At 40.0% G+C, this 18,823-nt stretch overlaps 1 protein-coding gene across 1 annotated transcript; it reads right to left on the reverse strand.

The window, feature by feature from the left end:
• Nucleotides 1-3,045: 3,045 nt before the first annotated feature.
• Nucleotides 3,046-5,545, reverse strand: LOC145132787 (G-type lectin S-receptor-like serine/threonine-protein kinase LECRK1). The gene has a single exon (XM_079067688.1). It carries the CDS (start codon nucleotides 5,543-5,545, stop codon nucleotides 3,161-3,163), a length of 2,385 nt encoding a protein of 794 aa, XP_078923814.1. The 3' UTR covers nucleotides 3,046-3,160.
• Between the last annotated feature and the right edge of the window lie 13,278 nt (nucleotides 5,546-18,823).

Genomic DNA, 18,823 nt, shown 5'->3' on the forward strand with positions numbered 1-18,823 from the left:
TGTGGTATATTAGAAAACTCACTAAGATTTATGTTTATGTTGTGAACTTAACATTTTCGAGGTTGTTCGTGGGAAGGGCACATCATTATTGTACCTTCGCATCCATGTTATACTATTAATCAACTTCCGTTGGTTTTCATATTTTAACTCTGTATACACCTTACGCTTTTGAAACAAATGGATGTTATGATGTGTTTTCAAGAATACCATGATTATCCTTAACCTAATTTTAAATAAAAAATTTGGTTTGAAATTTGGGACGTTACATTATGAGTGAGGACATAATGAATATGTTAGTCTCCAAAGGAAGAATGTCATATCTAAAGACCATGACTGTTGCTTTTAAGTTAAGTGTTCTTGGCCGATAGAAGAAAGTCACTTTTGTGAATATACATAATCCGCCCAAGTCTGAGAAGTTGGAGTTAGTTTATTTTGATGTTTATAGTCCTACATTAGTTTCTTTAGTGGGATGATCCTAGTACCATATTACTTTCATTGAAGACTTCATGCAACCAATTTGAGTTTTATTATTGAAGCATAAATATGAAGTTTTCTGCACTTTGTGGAGAATGAAACAAGAAGATTAAGTGTTTACGTTCAGACAATATGGGTAAATACGACATCAAAGAATTGGGTGATTATGTAGATGACCATGGAATCAGAATGTCGAGGAGGTTTTTAGAGTCACCTTAATAGAAAAAAAGTTGTTGGGATGATGAACTGTGCATTAAATGAGAGGATAAAGAGAATGAGATTTCATGTAGGTTTACCCAAAATGTTCTTGGCAGATTCGGTCAACACAACAACATATTTAATCAATAAAGAATTCTTAGTCTCCATAGGGTTCAAGATTCCATTAGAGGAACCACAAGGTAGTGAGATTTCACAAAGACGCTTGAAATTTTTTCGGTTGTTTCTATTACGTACAGCTTAAAGACCTAGAGGGAGAGAAAAGCTAGAAGCTAAGGTAAGGAACTGCACTTTTATAGGCTACAGGTTGGATGCATGCAGGCCCGGCCCAAGGGTAGGGCGACCTGGGCTATGGCCCAGGGCAGCAGTGGGCTGAGGGGCATCAGTTTTTCAATAGCTGTAATGGGTATTGGGTACGTACGGGCCAAAAACGATAATCCATTAAACCATTAAGCCTATGAGCAACATTAAACATAAGGCCATAAGGGAAAAAGGGCGCGAGATTTGCTGCGACAATAAAAAAATACGCAGGCATCTTTCTTGGTATTGTAAACTCACACGCTTAAATCAAAATCGAGGAGTCGCGGCACATTAGAAGAGTAGAATCACCGGAGATGGCTTATGATTATACGATTATTAATTCGGTTCTCCTTCCTGTTTTCGTAAATTAATCCCAAAATCAAAAATCTCCTTCTCCTTCTATACTTTTTGAGTTCCGAGTTCTCCTTCTCCGTCTCTGGGTTTTGACTTCTAGTTTCAGAAATCACCATTAAGTTTGGTATTTGAGTTATGAAATCTGAGTGTTCCTTCTAATATCGGCTCTTTTTTAGTTATGATGTTCTCATTCTTATGGTGATATTAGGTTTCTGAAATTATTAATTTTTAGATATTATGATATTGCCGTATTGTGAAGCAGTGATATTTTGACCGAGGAAATATTCCGATAGAATGAAAATTTGTATTATACTTCAAGGAGAGGCATTACTAGATTCTTTGACCAATTGGAACATAATTTCTTGACTTCGTACCCTTATAGCAAGAAAATATGTTGTTTATGACTTAAAATCCTATAGTTGTGGTTATTATTGTGATGTGGTTATGCTTTTGTAAGTTGTAACGTGGGTGAAAGATCATATGTTAAACTTTAGTCTATCTTGGATTTGGGAAATGAGATCCCTCTCTTGCATATAAATTCTAGAGCGGTTATTTTGTTTATTAACCTTTAACCAAAATCCTAATCATGCTATCAAAACATTATGCCTTCTCACTATTGGTGATTTAACTTTTTTGATATTAAGATTAGTATAATCTATTTATTCTGATTAAATGTATTCTATTAGTGTTGAACCAATCTGTTTCAAACCCTATGAACTTAAAATCTTATGGTCCATTCAAATATGCAATTGTGAGCTTGAGTCAAATATCTGTACAAAACAGGAAATATGAGTTCTGATATTTTAATCAACTGATTGACATTGCAGAGGAGTAGAATTTGTAATGTCTCCATCAAGTTAAAAGATCGTAGATTAAAGGACAGTGGGAAAAGATCAATAGAAAACTTTTGTGAAAAGAACGATTTGTTAAACAAGTTATTTGAAAACCATGAATTATAAAAGACTTGGAATTTGCAATGGTTATTTTGATTTCGTATGTGATTCTAAGTTGTTATGTGATTAGGTATGATATTTTCAACTTCTTGATGGTTTGTTGATCATAAGGACATTTTTTTATTAAACACATTCATTTACCAACCTTATCAACCAACGTCATTTTTATATATGTGATTTGGTCCATATTACTAGATAAATATAAGGGCATTATTCTATTGTCTAGCCCTGGGCATGAAAAATCAAATGGACCGGCCCTGGATGCATGACAAAGTGTAACACTTATGAAAGAAAGAGAATCAGAGGGTTATCATAACCTCGGATTTTGTCTTCAACTAGAGTGTCTTGTACAAGGAAATACTTGCAGAGAGAGACCTAACAGAGAGAAGCAACTAGAGAAAGCAGAAAATCAAGTTAAGTTAAAAGATATCTCAAATGGTGATATTACAAAATATTTTAATATTACTGAGATAGATGAAAGTTATCCGATAAACCAAGAAATAGTGAGGGCATATGTAATAATAATTCAGAGGGTGAAGTTGTGTATGATGCGGATACTGAACCTCCTACTGTCAAGTGATCCACTAGACAATGAAGAACTCCAGTCATGTATTTTCATCGGCTAATTACTTGTTGTTGTCTAAGAATTGCCTTGAGGATTCATACAATGGCAGTTCTATGTGTTTAACTACAAAACTTTATTACTACCTTATATTACTTATTCGAAACATGAATGATCATTAATAAAACGTGATGACTTTTACTTCCATTTATTTTACAACAAGTCACAAGAATGCATGTGTGTTACACATGACTTACATATAACATGAAGATGGTTATTCTTCAAAATAGTACTTGCAAAACTAAACGATACTCAAGAATGAAGTAGGATTTGGAGGTACTGGGATTTTGACAGTCCCTTCAAGCATCAAAACTACTTTTTTCATCGAGGGGCGGAGGGACGGATCCTCCTGAGTGCACCAAAGGCCTATCTTGATCATCCGTTCTAGTGTCCTTCTATCGACATCTGCATCATTCACTAGTTTGAATAATTCATCTGTCTCATAACATTCATAGACCCATTCTTCGAGAATGGCTTCATCAGATGGAAGGTTGTTATCAAACTTCCTTCGGCAACATAAAATCTCAAATAGAACGATTCCAAAACTATACACATCCACTTTAACTGTTATGGGTAGCTTCTTGTGCCATTCAGGCGCAACATAACCCCTTGTTCCTCTTATCAAGGTGGATGTTCTAGTTTGGTCATGTTCTAGTAGTTTTGCCAATCCAAAGTCGGAAATCTTGGCACATCCATACTTGTCCATGAGGATATTTTGAGGCTTGATATCACAGTGAATTATGGGTGTTTCACATTCTTCATGTAAGTAGAAGATGCCATGGGCAATGTCTAGAGCAATCCTAATTCTCTCTGTCCAACACGGCTTGCTTTCTTTGTGATGAAATAAGACATCGGCAAGTGATCCTCTGGTCATGTACTCCAAAACGAGGAGCCTTTCGGGACCATCACAGCAATAACCTAGCAGCCTTGTTAGATTACGATGATAAGTTCTCCCAATCACTTTCATTTCAGTTTGAAACTCCTTTTCCCCTTCTTGTGCCAACTCTTGTTTTAATTTCTTCACTGCCACAATCTTCATGTGGCTCTCTATTATTCCTTTGTACACTATCCCAAACGATCCTCTGCCCAGTTCTTCTTTAAAACCATTTGTCATTCTCTCTAGCTCAGCATATGAAAATGCCCGGAGCCCAACATCCTCGAACAATTGAACATTTACATGCTCAGAAATCTTTTTGTATGCCCAAACGTGAGATCTCCACATGATTACTCCAGAAAGTAGCAAAACGAGTACTGCAACTGAGACAAGTGAAACCCCTATAACTAAGAATTTCATTTCTCGCATTTTCCTGACCTGGTCTGATGGGTAACTAGTTGGATTCGATCCGTTATTTACAGAAGCCACATATACTTTAATCAAACCGACATTCGACTCACTATCTCTTACTTGCACATATAATAAAGGGAGCTTCTGCAACCTGCAACTCTGTCCTGTGAATAATGCCGCCTCGCATTTGCAGTCATTCATACAAGCAAGTGAACACTCTTCTTGGTTTGATGCTTTTGGGAGAGCGTATGCCGCATCTTCCCAATAAGTATTATTAGGCAACCTTGTCATCTGGGAAAAGTTACCTTTATCTCCATCAGGAATTTTGCAGGTTTCTGCTATGTAATATCTTTTGCAACCTGAAGACCAAGACCCAGGTTTCACAAAATCAAACCCTGGTAAACATCTGCATGTCGCAGCGTCGTTCATGACATAACAATACCCGTTTACGCCACAAAGACCTCGCCCAACACACTTGTCTGTAGAAGATACCCATATGACTGATTCGTTCTGGCCCGTGTTACTTAAATCACGAAAGTAAAGTCGTAAGATGCCGTCCACGTCAATTTTCAACCGATAGATTGCATCTCCTCGACGATAGCCTCCTTGTGTTAGATTCTTGATGTAAAAAGTTGAATTTTGCAACAAGTACAGAAAGCCATCGGAATCAAGATTCAGTGCAACGTCAGGTCCCGTGTCGGGGGTGTTAGACCACCAGTATTGAGTAGCAGTGATATCTGGAAACCCTAAATTCGGGAATGTTAAAAGGTGCCCATCGGTTTGCATACTGAGCTTGAAAATCCCAATGGAGTAGTCTGCCTCCGAGACACAAGAAAATAAAGCTTGACCGGCTACAAGACGCTGTCCAACCAAAAGGGTATCAGTTGGTTGGTCAAAGCTTTGCCATAATATCGTCCTCCGGTCAGAATCATAGAGCACAAAGTTGCCGGAGTCTTGCATGGAAGCAACAGCAGCACCGATACCGCCGGTGTCAGAGATACTGATCTGTTGGCCTTGTGGTTGGTCCACGACGAGCCTTCCATCGGTTGTGAAACGCAAAGTAGAATTATTGGAGAGTGGAAGGGTGTCGCGTCTGGCCGTCCATACAACAGTTCTTTCTGCAATTCCGGCAATATAAATACCGACAGCGTAGCCACCTGTCTGTGGGTAGAAACCAAAGGCGTATAGTCCCGATGGCGACAACCATGAGCTGGTGGTATCAGTAGGCCTTAAAGAAGAACCTCGTGTTACATTGGATTGGGCTTTTGCAATATTGAAGGTAAGGAAAATGGTGAAGACAAAGGAAAGAAAGCTGGCTAGATGAGAACTAGAAGTCGCCATTTATGGTATTGAAAGTTTATTCGCCCGGTTTTATAGTAAAAAGGAGAGCGGCAGTGGGGACATTCTGTAAGCGGATATTTGGTATTTAAAAAAAAATCTTTTACTAAAATACAGTTAAAGAATTTATAAATGAAAATGAAGGACTTCTAACCAGTTATAAGGACAATATTGGTTCCAATGGTGTTTCGACAGTTTTTTAGTTTTTGTTGATTTAGTCATAAGAGTTATGAAAACCAAAAAGCTTCGAGATGTTAATTAATTGTTTTTTCTTCTTTTTATCACATATCATTATTATCGTTGCCTATTATTTTACATGTTGATATCTTTTTTTGAATTTGATGTGGTTTTTCGTGTTTAAGTTTGATTTAGTTATGGGCGTTATGAAAACCAAAAAGTTTTGAGGTGTTTTATTAATTGTTTTTCCTTTTTTTATGACGTATCATTATTGTATATCAATATAATGCATACTATTACACGATGTATCGTATCAATATAATGTGCATACTATTACACGTTGTATCGTTGCATATAATTTACATATTGATTTTTTTTTTCCGATCAATTTGGTGTTTAATTTTGATTCTACATTGTTGGTTAGGGCCGCTTTTAATTTTGTTTAGATAAATATATAAATCATTAAACCATATGCATAACTGTCAATTTGGGACTAGCCCAATTTGTAGAGGTTTTGTATTTTAAACCGGAGGCTTCGAGATTTATTCCAAGTATTGACGGTTTCATGATACAAACTGCTTTCATGTACTAACTACTAACCATTAACTCCGCCGTATAAAAAAAAATTATATGTAGAATGCCATTTTAGATTCTATAATAATAATAGAAAATTTGCATTTGATAAATAATATATATTTAAATATTAAAGCATTAAGAAGAGTATAAAAACTCATATTGTTTAAATAGTGTTCAAATAAAATCTAAATTTAAAACACTAAAAGTTACTCAACTTTTGCCAATCACAATAACAAATGTTCGTAAAACTTATTTAACATGATTATATTAGCAAATTTTACTTATGAGTTACTTATTCAAATAACATGAGAAGTAAATGATTAGTGAAGAGAAAATGTTACAGTAATGTAATGAATGAAAAGATATTACTTTAACACAAATTGTAATCCTACAAACTTTACTAAAAAATTATAGCTTGCTTTTATAATATATATATATATATATATATATATATATATATATATATATATATATATATATATATATATATATATATATATATATATATATATATATATATATATAAGGGGAAATTTTATTCCTCATTATTTAAGAGAATTTATGGAATCAACTTGGCGTATTTTATAAGCCATGCATGGAGGAGGTCATACTTGTTTGATCGGGCAATGGACTCGGTCGCCAAAATCCAAACCTTTCCTTTTCAATAATTTAGTTTGCATTCATTTTTTAGAGATCACAAAGTCATAATATTAATATTTTTTTGACTATATGTTATATTTTATTGTTCTAGAAAAATATAGACATTGAATGATATATAAAATAAAATTCATTATATAATATTAATATTTTTTTGACTATATGTTATATTTTATTGTTCTAGAAAAATATAGACATTGAATGATATATAAAATAAAATTCATTAAAAATAGTTTGAAAGATTTCATAAATTCAAATTCGTCAATATGAAGATAGTCCGAAACGGAGTTCATATGAAGGAGTTTTGATTTTTGCACTGATTTTAACAATGTAATCTCTACAAAATATGAATTTAAGATATATTTAGAATTAGCTGTTGAAATCTAAAAAAAAATTGTACTACTCGAAGTTACTTACGTGTGGATATAAAGAACGATGAAAAAATAGCTCGTATTAGAGAGATATGATTTTCCGACAATCATAAAAAATACCTATAACGGATGACGTGGCAGTCCAAGAGCGCGCTACGTGGCGAAGCTGTGGCCGGATCTTTTACCGACCTTGTCGGCGTGGACCAGCAACAGCTAGACATGTGACAACAAATGAGAGGAACAAGGTTGTAGAACTCGTTACTCGGTAACTGTTCGGCCGACTACCGAGTAGCGAGTACTCGGGAGTACTCGGGGAGTACTCGGATTTGGTAATTCATGTAGAAATATTTTAAGGGAAATTATATATGTCAAAATGATAAGTTAAAACCATAAGTTGATTGAAATATATAACAAAATTAGATAAATGTGAATACAAAAAAACTGAAAAACACATAATGGTCTCACTTCGTGAGTAATTATTGAAAATTTAAGATATATATGTAGTAATAATCACATGTGTGTATGCTAAATAATAAATCATTAAGTATATTATACATGTTAATCAACGAGTTGACCGAGTTTTACAACATTGTTCAGTTCAGTAAGGGGCCGATCGGGGAGTACTTAGGATTCTGTAACTCACCTCGGTAAGGGACGAATAACGATTACTCGGAGGAGTAATCGGCCAACTCGGCGAGTTTTACAACATTGGAGAGGACTATCGTCGCCTAGGTGTGGCACGCTATCACACCCCCAAACCGGAACGGCGGAAACGTTCGGGGGCGGATGACATCATTTAAAGTATCACAACAATTGTATAATAGTAGTCAAAGCAAACACAACCATTACATTGATAAGGTATAAATTTTACATCTCTTCAATACATAGTTTGTATGACATCAAAAGTGTATAGCAAAATTATAAAAGACATGACTCTACAAAGCTCCATCTTCTCAAAACCCTGTGGGTGTACCTGTTTACGGGTTCCCTGAAAATACAAGTGGTTTTGAAAGTGTATCAACATTTAAGTTGGTAAGTTCATAAGCATGTTTGAAACTGAAATCTGTCAATTTGTTCCTTGAAAAATATAAGTATGTTTACCCAGAAAATCCTATATTTTCTGTTGTAATGTTATTCAACCTTGAGTTAGTATAATGTAGTTTTAGTTCACATAAAACCATAAAAAGTATGCTTTCTCTGTACTGGAATAGGATACTGTATTTGTACTTGTATAAAAACTCTTTAATTGTAAGTAACTGGATTCACCAGCTGTATTGTAAAATATTGTATTGTAGTTTCATTATTAATAAAACTATGTGAAGTTGTTTACTTATTCATACACTAATCGTATTGTTCAATACCAAATTGTGAATTATTATAACCATACTTTATGACCCAGGATGGACCTGAAACGACGTTCTTCAGGCGTCGGAATCGATATGACATTTGTCACCCCAAGCCTTCTGGCCTAACTATAGCTAACAGTTAAGGTGAGGGATTGTCAGTCCCGTATAGATCTATACACAAATTCATGCTCTCCCTCCAGGAGACTCTGGTTATAATTTCAGGGATTGGTTGGTACTTATGTAAGTACTTGAAGTGTGTCTCACAAAGCTATACTGATGGTTACGTGTGGAATAATTGAAAATCATTTGTAATTAATAACTATTTATATCTTCCATAAACTATACCTAATATAGTTTATATGTTTGTTACTGTAGTAAAACTTGTGCTTAGTAAGATAGTACTTATGTTCCATAAACTATAACAATTATAGTTTTTATGTTCGTTTGTATTGTATCTCTGTATTTAGTAATATTGATATAAGTGTTCCATAACCTATACATATTATAGTTTATAAGTGTGTTCCGTTTGCAATGTAAATATTCTGAAAATTTTCCTTTGCTCAGCATGTTACAAAGGTTTAAAGGTTTGCACTCATATATATATATATATATATATATATATATATATATATATATATATATATATATATATAGAGAGAGAGAGAGAGAGAGAGAGAGAGAGAGAGAGAGAGCATATATAATTGAAATTAAAAACACAGTCGGACAAGTGAATTTTTCCTAAGCCTACAACCAAGCAAGGAACATGAGTTAAGGCGAAAACACCAGTCCTAAGCTTGTTGAATCTCATTTATATATATATATATATATATATATATATATATATATATATATGATTTAGTAAAAAGAATAGTTGAGACTGTCGAAACAATTTAGAATAATTTGAAACAGTCTAAAATAATTTGAAAACGTTTGAATGCTTACACAAAATTAATTGTGTTGTACTTGTATTCCTCCCCCTAAAAACATGGAAAATAGTGAAAACGTAAGGGTATGAACTCACCTCGAATGCATGTTCGTGTTCGGATGGCGAAACTGTAGTGACGATCATCGGGCTAGCGTATGTGAAGTTAGTCGTGTCCTAAAAATAGTTATATCCGACGTCGTATTTAAATTAATAAGATATTAATTTAAATAATAAATTAAATAGTGATTTAAATAATAATTAAAGTGTTAGACAACAGTTTAATTATGCAATGAATACTTACAAAAATTATTTGGATTATTGCTAGGCGTTTTCGGTGTGCATGAGGAGTTTTCGGTGAGCTTGGTGGGGGGGGGGGGTCGATGGGATATGAATGTTTGGTGGTGTTCTTGGTGAAATTATGAAGATTTGAAGATTGTTCTTGGTGTTCTAGGTGGAAAACTCTTGAAGATATGAAGATTTTGTATGACTTTTGAGAGCAAAATGAGGGTGTTTACGGTTGGGAAATTGAGAAATGAATTGGGTTCACGGCTAAACACCTATATATACATGGGGTTTTCGGCGTTAGTGGGACTTGAACTTTATGTTTTCGGTTCCATATGACGGAAATCTCTATTGATTTCGGTCCTAAGGTCAAATGGAGAAGTGGTTTGCAGTTTTGAGTCAAAGGGAAAGGAGTTTGCGACCTTAAAGTCCAATTGAAAAGAGATTTCGATCAAGGTCTTCTAGAAGAGGGTGTTTTCGGTTTGCTTTATTCCAAAAGGAGGTGTTTTCCGTTTGGTTTTGGGATAAGATTCCCTAGGCCGAAAACTACATTTATACCTTGAATTATCATATATTAAGTTAAGTATAAGTCCTTTATTTGAATTAGTGTAAGCTTGGTTTGATCCAATGTGACTTTATGTTAAGTATTTAGCTTATACTATCTTACCTCAACATGGTTTTCCATATAACTTGCATATGGTCGTAGTTTAGACCTTTATTAATTTGAAAGAACGTGTTGTTACATTATCCCCCCGTTAGAGGGAATTTCATCCCGAAATTCTTTCTTTAGAGAGTACTCATGGACTAGGGAAAAAATGCGGGTAATTTTGTTTCATTTGGTCTTCTCACTCCCAAATGAATTCAGGTCCCCGCTTGGCATTCCAACGAACCTTCAATATTGGTATGCGACTCTGTTTCGTTCGTTTGACTTCCCTATCCATGATTTCTACTGGTTCTTCCACAAAGTTAAGACTCTCATTTATCTCGATTTCATTGAGTGGAATCACAAGAGTCTCGTAGGATAGACACTTCTTTAGATTTGACACGTGGAAGACAGGGTGTATGTTTTTAAGTTCTTGTGGTAGACGAAGTTTGTAGGCTACTGGGCCGATTCTAGAAAGAATCTCGAATGGCCCAATGTAGCTTGGATTTAGTTTCCCACACTTTCCGAAGAGTATCATGCCTTTCCAGGGTGAGACCTTCAACAACACTCGGTCACCAACCTGGAATTCCAAGGGTTTTCGTCTCTTGTCTGTGTAGCTCTTTTTTCTTTCTTTAGAGGCTTTCAGTCGTTCTCAAATATGAACGATCTTTTCTGTGGTTTCTCGAATGATCTTCGGGCCAGTGAGGGTGCTATCAGGGACTTGCCCTTTAGCTAGCTGCGTGTCCCCCACTTCAGCCCAACACAGAGGGGATCTGCACTTACGGCCATAGAGGGCTTCAAACGGGGTAGCCTTGATGCTAGAGTGGTAACTATTGTTGTATGAAAACTTGACAAGTGGAAAATGGGTATCCCATGCTTTACCGAAGTCGATCACACAGGCTCTCAGCATGCCTTCTAGGGTTTAAATAGTTCTTTCACTCTGCCCGTCGGTTTATGGTTGGTAGGCTGTACTCATGTCCAACCTAGTTCCCAGAGATTTTTGTAATGACTACCAGAACCGCGAGGTGAATCTACTGTGTCTATCAGAAATAATAGATATTGGCATACCATGCAGTCGTACTGTAACATCCCGAAATTCAGGTCTATCCCCTTTACCCTTCTACTTTTCCAAGTTGTCAAGTTTAACCCCCCAAAAATAAAAGTGTAGCAAGTAAGTACGCTGGGCGTACTAAAGAGTACGCGGCGCGTAATCATAAGCGTGCATTAGACGTGGACCCTATCCGGTACCCTGGGCGTACCTTAGTCTACGCTGGTCGTAGATGGTCCAGACTCAAAACCCTAAATGAACCTTGTGCACTATAAAAGGGATGTTATGGGCTCCATCCTAGCCACCATTTCCAGAGAGTGAAACCCTAAGTGAGCCCTACCCTTCGTTCTAAGCTGTGTGTGTGTGTGTGTTTGACCTTAAATGTGTTCTTGTGTGCTTGTGAAGAAGAAGAAAAGGTCTTGAAGAGGAAAGGTTGGAGTTCAAGCTTCTAGATCCGAGCTAAGTCGAGTAGGGAGCTTCTCACAGAGGTAAAAAGCTTCAAACTTGGTCTCTCTTTGTTATGGAAATCATTCAGGAGCATTTTTAGGGTTTAAGTCCCCAAAGGTGAAGACTTTATGAGCAAAGGGACTCCATGAACCTAGATCTGTCCCATTTCCGTGTAATATGTGTTGTAGATCCATAAAAATCCAATCTTGGACGTCATGCATGAGATAAGGGCTTAATGAGGAAAGAGGAAAGGTGTTTGGAGTGATTGGTGACCTTTACAGCCATGTAAAGGCTTAAAGGTTTCGACTTTATGGATTAAGCGGCCTTAGAGTTGTCAGATCTGGAATTGGAGCTTATGTCTTAACCGTTTAAGACCAAAAATCAAAAAGAGTATAAGACTGGAACTTACTGTTGGATTAGTGTCTAAGTCCATAACTATTTTGGTATGTACTTGACCCGATTGTGAGCATGGTCATTTTGGGTTGCCTTCACACGGGTAACTATACAGGATGACAGTTGAGGAGAGAGGTTGATTGGGGCATAAATATGATTTATTTATTATATTATAAGAATAATATAATAATTTGGAATCATATTATTAATTAGTATTTAATCAGAAATTAATTAGAATTAATTTTTGGGATTAAAGGAACTGATTGAAAGTACAGGGACTGTTTTGTAATTATTCAATAGTTGAGGCTTTGGGCCATTGGATCACCTTTATTAAGGCTTGGCCGAAAATCCTAGAAGGATCTAGGAGTTTTCGTCCAAGGGCTTAAGGAAAGGAGTCCATGGATTTGCTTGGGCCTTAAGCTAAGGGATTAGGGTTTCCACCTTGAAACCCTAGCTAGCCTCCAGTATAAATAGCACCCTAAGGCACTAGAATTCGTCCAAGCCTTGTGAAACCCTAAAAGGGACGAATTTTAGGGCAAGATACCCTTCTCTCCTCTCTCCCATATTCATCCTTTCACCTAGTGTGTTTGTGAGCCATTAGAGGTACTACACATGTGGTACTTGCTTTCAAGAGCTAAGGAAATTCAAGGAAATAGTTGTTATTGCTATATAACAACAAAATGTATGTATTCTATTCTCCTTTGTGAATTTCGAAAATCATAGGAGTATCCCAGGTTTCTTTTTGTGTTCATAAAGTTGTATGTCTAATAGTGAGAACATAGATCCAATTAAGGTTGCATGCACACATAGGATTGTTTGTATAAAAACCATCACTTACGATGGGCGTAATCCCAGTACACGCAACGTAGGGGGCTGAGCTCCCCGATTCTGCGAAGCATCCGAGTACACCTAGCGTACAGAGTTGTTACGCGCTGTGTACTCCGGAGGGTTGACTATCGTTGACTTTTAGGGTTTAGTCAATATTTGGACCGTTGAACAATTAGAGGGCTAAAATGGTCTTTTACCCTTCTAAGAGAATTTAGAGAGGGGTTAGTCTAGCCTTTGAGAGCCGTATTGATTATGAGTATTTATTTTAGGTGATTAGGCGAAGGCTAGATCTGTATAGCGAGTTCGAGATTTATCCGAGTTACCTGAGGTGAGTCTTCTCACTATACTTTACCTAGAGTGGTAATTAGAGTTATGTGAAAGAGTATCTTGTATGCTATTTATATGATGTGATACACTGCATTATTTCTATGTGATTTGTGCTATGTAGGATTCAGAGTTAGGACCGGAAGGTCCACAGAGTTAGGACCAGAGGGTCCACAGAGTTAGGACCAGAGGGTCCACAGAGTTATGGGACTGGAGGGTCCCACTGAGACACATTGACTAGAGGGTCATACCGAGTTATAGCCTCGAGTGGCTAATATGTGTTGTATGTGGTATTTTGGGGAACTCACTAAGCATTTATGCTTACAGTGTTCTGTGTTATGTGTTTCAGGTACTAGCGAGGATCACAGGAAGGCGCCGACATGATCCGTACACACTGACAGAGGATTGTATTTTGTGATCTTGGGATATGTTTTATTATGATGACATTTGTTGAATATGAGATTTGAGAATATTATTTGAGTTTTATGTTGTTTGAGAAATGAAAAATTGTTTTAAATTTTCACGTCGTTACAAGTTGGTATCAGAGCCTTGGTTTGAGGGATTCGGGTGCACCTTTGGGCGTATGTGAACTCAAACTGAGGATTTGAGAATTTTTTTTTTCATAAAAGAAACAATTTTTCTAAAGAGTAAAAGGTTTTGAGAAAAACAGGATGGAGCAGTGTGTACGATCAGCCAGCGCCCGAACAGTGATTTCCCAAAATACCCTTACATTAGGTGTTATGAGATATTATGTGATGTGCTATGCATGCTAGAGTAGGCTAGATATTCATATCTAGGACTAGAGTGGACTAATTTGTGATGCCTTAGCCTAGGAGATTACTGCTACTATGAGATACTTCGAGAGTGAGTAGGTAGCAGCAAGGAGCTTATGAGTGGACTACTAGAGGGTAGCCTGTGCTTAGCGAGATATAGAGTACTTGTGATCTGGGATCCTAGGAGGAGGATTTAGGGTGAATACCGATGTGTTGTGGAAGGTAGTATAGGGCCCGTACTACTGGAAACACCGGATTGGTGAGCAGCCAAAGTAAGAATCCTTAGGGTACTAAGGAACAAGTAGGGTTGAGTATCGAGTGCGAGTGTACTCGAGCGAGTCTCTGATTTCTTTTGTGTTGTGTTACAGAGACATCATGGTTAGGACGCGCCACACTCCAGAGAGCAGCAGTGTCAGCGATGAGGAGATTCGCAGGATGATTTATGAGGAGGTGGCTACGGCCATTCGGGCTGAGATACAGTAGATGTTTGGGTCTATCAAGACCATACTGATTGAGACATTTGACGAGCGGTACGCTGCTCTTACTGATGCTGCTGTTGCTGCGGCCACCGCAGCTGTCGCTGCCGCGAGGCCGTAGGGGGGTGACTCATTGTTGTACCGAGACTTCAGCAACACGAAGCCACCAGAGTTTGATGGGACTCAGGACCCGATTGCCGTGATGAGGTGGATTTCTGACATTGAGGGATGCTTCTACACGTGTTCATGTCCGGAGCATCTGAGGGTACGGTTAGCGCTGAACCAGCTTCGCTTGGGAGCGAAGGACTGGTGGAAGTTCGTGACGGCGGACTTCACTTCTGTAGAGCTTACCGCGGTGACGTGGGAGAGGTTCACCGCTATGTTTCGTGATAAGTACGTTCCCCCGGTGGAAAGGGAACAGTTGGACCAGGAGTTCTTGTCCCTCAAGCAGGGTACTGAGTCTGTTACTACTATTACCAGGATGTTCCACGAGAGGGCGATGTTTTGCCCTGAGCATGTGTCTTCTGAGTAGGCATGCATGAGTCAATATCTGAGCATACTGAGGAAGGACATTCACGAGTTCGTGGCGAACTCGACGTACCGGAAATTCGCCGAGCTCCAGGCGAATGCTCGGAAGAGGGAGATCGAGCTCGAGACTCAGGCCAGGGAGGAGGCGGAGTCTCAGGGGAGGGATCGGCGACCGGCTCAGTCGCAGCCGGTAGCCAAACGGGCAAAGCCCGCCGATTCGAGACCAGGGAACCAGAGGGGCCGCACTTGTGGCAAGTGCGGAAAGAGTCATGAGGGGACTTGTCGAGCAGGGTCTTGCTACAAATGTGGCAAGGAGGGGCACATGGCTAAGGATTGCCCCAAGGGATTTGCAGTTTGCTTTCATTGAAACCATACCGGCCATCGGAAGGCCGAGTGTCCACAGCTGCGGGGGTCAGCGCAAGGAGCACCACATGGATCTGCCCCTGCTGCCGTACGAGTTACCGAGACTCGGCCAGCGAAGGCCGAGGCACCGAAGGTTCGCGGGAGAGCCTTCTAGTTGACAGCGGAGGAGGTCCGTGCAGCTCCCGACGTTGTGGCTGGTATGTATCTTTTTATTTTCTATTGCTGAGTTTGAGATTTTGTGCTTATATTGTGGTATGCTTAGGTACTTTTCTTGTGAATTTTGTACCTGCTTTGGTGTTATTTGACTCGGGTGCGAGTCGATCCTTCGTATCATTAGCATTTAGTCAGCACATCAGTATCCGACGAGAGGCGTTGAGTCGACCTCTGCGAGTTTCTATAGCTGACAAGCGAGCGGTTTATGCTACTGATGTGATTCGAGGATGTGTACTCGAGATTTTTGGTGTTGAGTTTCCGATAGATCTGGTACCGATTGCGATGGGGGATGTCTGTGTCATCGTGGGCATGGATTGGTTGAGCCGATTCGGAGCAGTTATCAACTACGAGCGCCAGTTGGCGACCATATGAGACCCTAGTGGGGGAGTACTTACGGTGTATGGCGAGGGTACCCGATCGGGGTCAGCATTTTGCTCAGCTACCAGAGCAAGGCAGAGTTTACAGCTGGGCTGCAGGGGGTTTGTAGCCTACGTGATGGATACGCGAGTTACTGCCGAGAGGCCGAGTTCTGTCGAGGAAGTCCCGATAGTGCGCGAGTTCCCGGATGTTTTCCCCGAAGAGTTGCTGGGTGTGCCTCTGGAGAGGCAGGTGGAGTTTCATATTGATTTGGTTCCGGGAGCAGCGCCTATTGCTAAGGCACCCTATCGCCTTGCGCCAGCAGAGATGCAGGAGTTATCCTCGCAGCTTCAGGAGTTGTTGGGGAAGGGATTCATTCGACTGAGTAGCTCACCGTGGGGAGCACCGATCTTTTTTGTCAAGAAAAAGGATGGTTCACACTAGATGTGCATTGATTATCGAGAGTTGAACAAGTTGACGGTCAAGAACCGTTATCCACTACCGAGGATCGACGATCTGATCGATCAGTTGCAGGGTGCATCTTGGTTCTCCAAGATTGACTTGAGGTCGGGATATCATCAGATGAGGGTGCGGGATGAGGATATCCCGAAGACAGCGTTCAAGACTCGTTATGGGCATTACGAGTTCGTGGTGATGCCTTTTGGGCTCACCAATGCACCCGAAGCGTTCATGGATCTCATGAACAGGGTGTGCAGGCCGTTGTTGGATCGTTCGGTGATTGTGTTCATCGACGACATCCTAGTGTATTCGAGATCCATAGAGCAGCATGAGGAGCATCTGAGAGAGATTCTTGGAGTTCTTGGGACACCTCGTTAATCAGAATGGGATATTGGTCGACCCGGCCAAGATCGAGGCGGTTATGAGTTGGGAGGTGCCGAGATCCCCCACCGAGATCAGGAGTTTTCTGGGGTTAGCCGGCTACTACCGGAGATTTATCTGGGATTTCTCCAAGATTGTCGTTCCCCTCACCAGGTTGACCCAGAAGGGCGTTGCTTTTATTTGGGGTCCTGAGCAGTAGACCTCGTTCGAGACTCTTTGCCAGAGATTGTGCGAAGCCCCGGTGTTAGCCCTTCCGGAGGGAATGGAGGATTTTGTGGTGTACTGTGACGCGTCTATATCGGGATTGGGTGCGGTGCTTATGCCGAGAGGGCATGTGATAGCATACGCATCGAGGCAGCTGAAGCCTCATGAGACGAGGTATCCCACCCACGATTTGGAGTTGGGGGCGGTGGTGTTCGCCCTCAAGATATGGCGTCATTATTTGTATGGGGTTCGGTGTACCATATACACGAACCACAAGAGTTTGAAGTACTTGATGGACCAGCCCAACCTGAACATGCGCCAAAGATGATGGTTGGATCTGGTGAAGGATTATGATTGTGAGATCCTATACCACCCAGGCAAGGCTAATGTTGTAGCCGATTCCCTGAGCGCAGGGCTGAGAGTGCCCCGATACGAGATATTTGTATGAGGATGACGATGATGACTCCGGTGTTGGATACCATCCGAGAGGCCCAGGCAGAGGCTGTGAGACCGAAGAACCGCAAGAGAGAGCGGGTGGCTGGGCAGGTATCTGAGTTTGTCACCGATAGCCGGGGGCTTATGACCTTTCATGGTCGGATTTGGGTGCCATTTACGGGCGGGGTACGTACCATACTGATGGAGGAGGCACACAGATCGAGATTCTCGATCCATCCGGGGGCCACTAAGATGTATTTGGACCTGAAGAGAGATTTCTGGTGGCCCTGTATGAAGAGGGATGTTGCGTGGGTAGTGGAGAGGTGCTTGACCTGTGGCCGAGTTAAGGCCGAGCATCAGCGTCCGCATGACAAGTTGCAGCCACTGGAGGTTCCCCAGTGGAAATGGGAACAAATTTCTATGGATTTCATCACCAAATTGCCGAGGACCGTGAGAGGTGTTGATGCGATTTGGGTGATTGTGGACCTGTTGACGAAGAGCTCTCACTTCCTTGCTATCAGTGAGAGCTCTTCTACAGAGAGGTTGGCGGAGATATATGTGAAAGAGGTGGTGTCGCGGCATGGAGTGCCGCTCTCGATTGTGTCATACCGAGATGTACATTTCACTTCTAGGTTCTAGAAGAAGTTCCATGAGGAGTTGGGTACAAGGTTGCACTTCAGTACCGCTTATCACCCACTGACGGACGGGCAGAGTGAGCGGACGATTCAGACGCTCGAGGACATGCTTCGAGCATATGTTATGGACTTCGGGGGAAGTTGGGACACATATCTACCTCTGATTGAGTTTTCATACAACAACAACCACCATTCGAGTATTGGTATGCCTCCATTTTAGCTTTTGTATGGGAGGAGGTGTCGAACTCCCATCTGTTGGGGAGAGGTAGGGCAGCGAGTAATGGGTAGCACTGAGATAGTGCTTAAGACGATGGAGCAAATCCAGTAGGTCAGACAGAGGTTACTAACAGCCAGAGTCGCCAGAAGAGTTATGCGGATAGGCGTCGATCCTAGCTCGAGTTCCAAGTTGGAGACTTTGTACTCCTGAAGGTATCTCCTTG

Source organism: Lactuca virosa, chromosome 8 (genome assembly GCF_052849685.1).
Source record: "Lactuca virosa cultivar CGN04683 chromosome 8, Lactuca_virosa_CGN04683_v6, whole genome shotgun sequence".
NCBI lineage: Eukaryota > Viridiplantae > Streptophyta > Magnoliopsida > Asterales > Asteraceae > Lactuca > Lactuca virosa.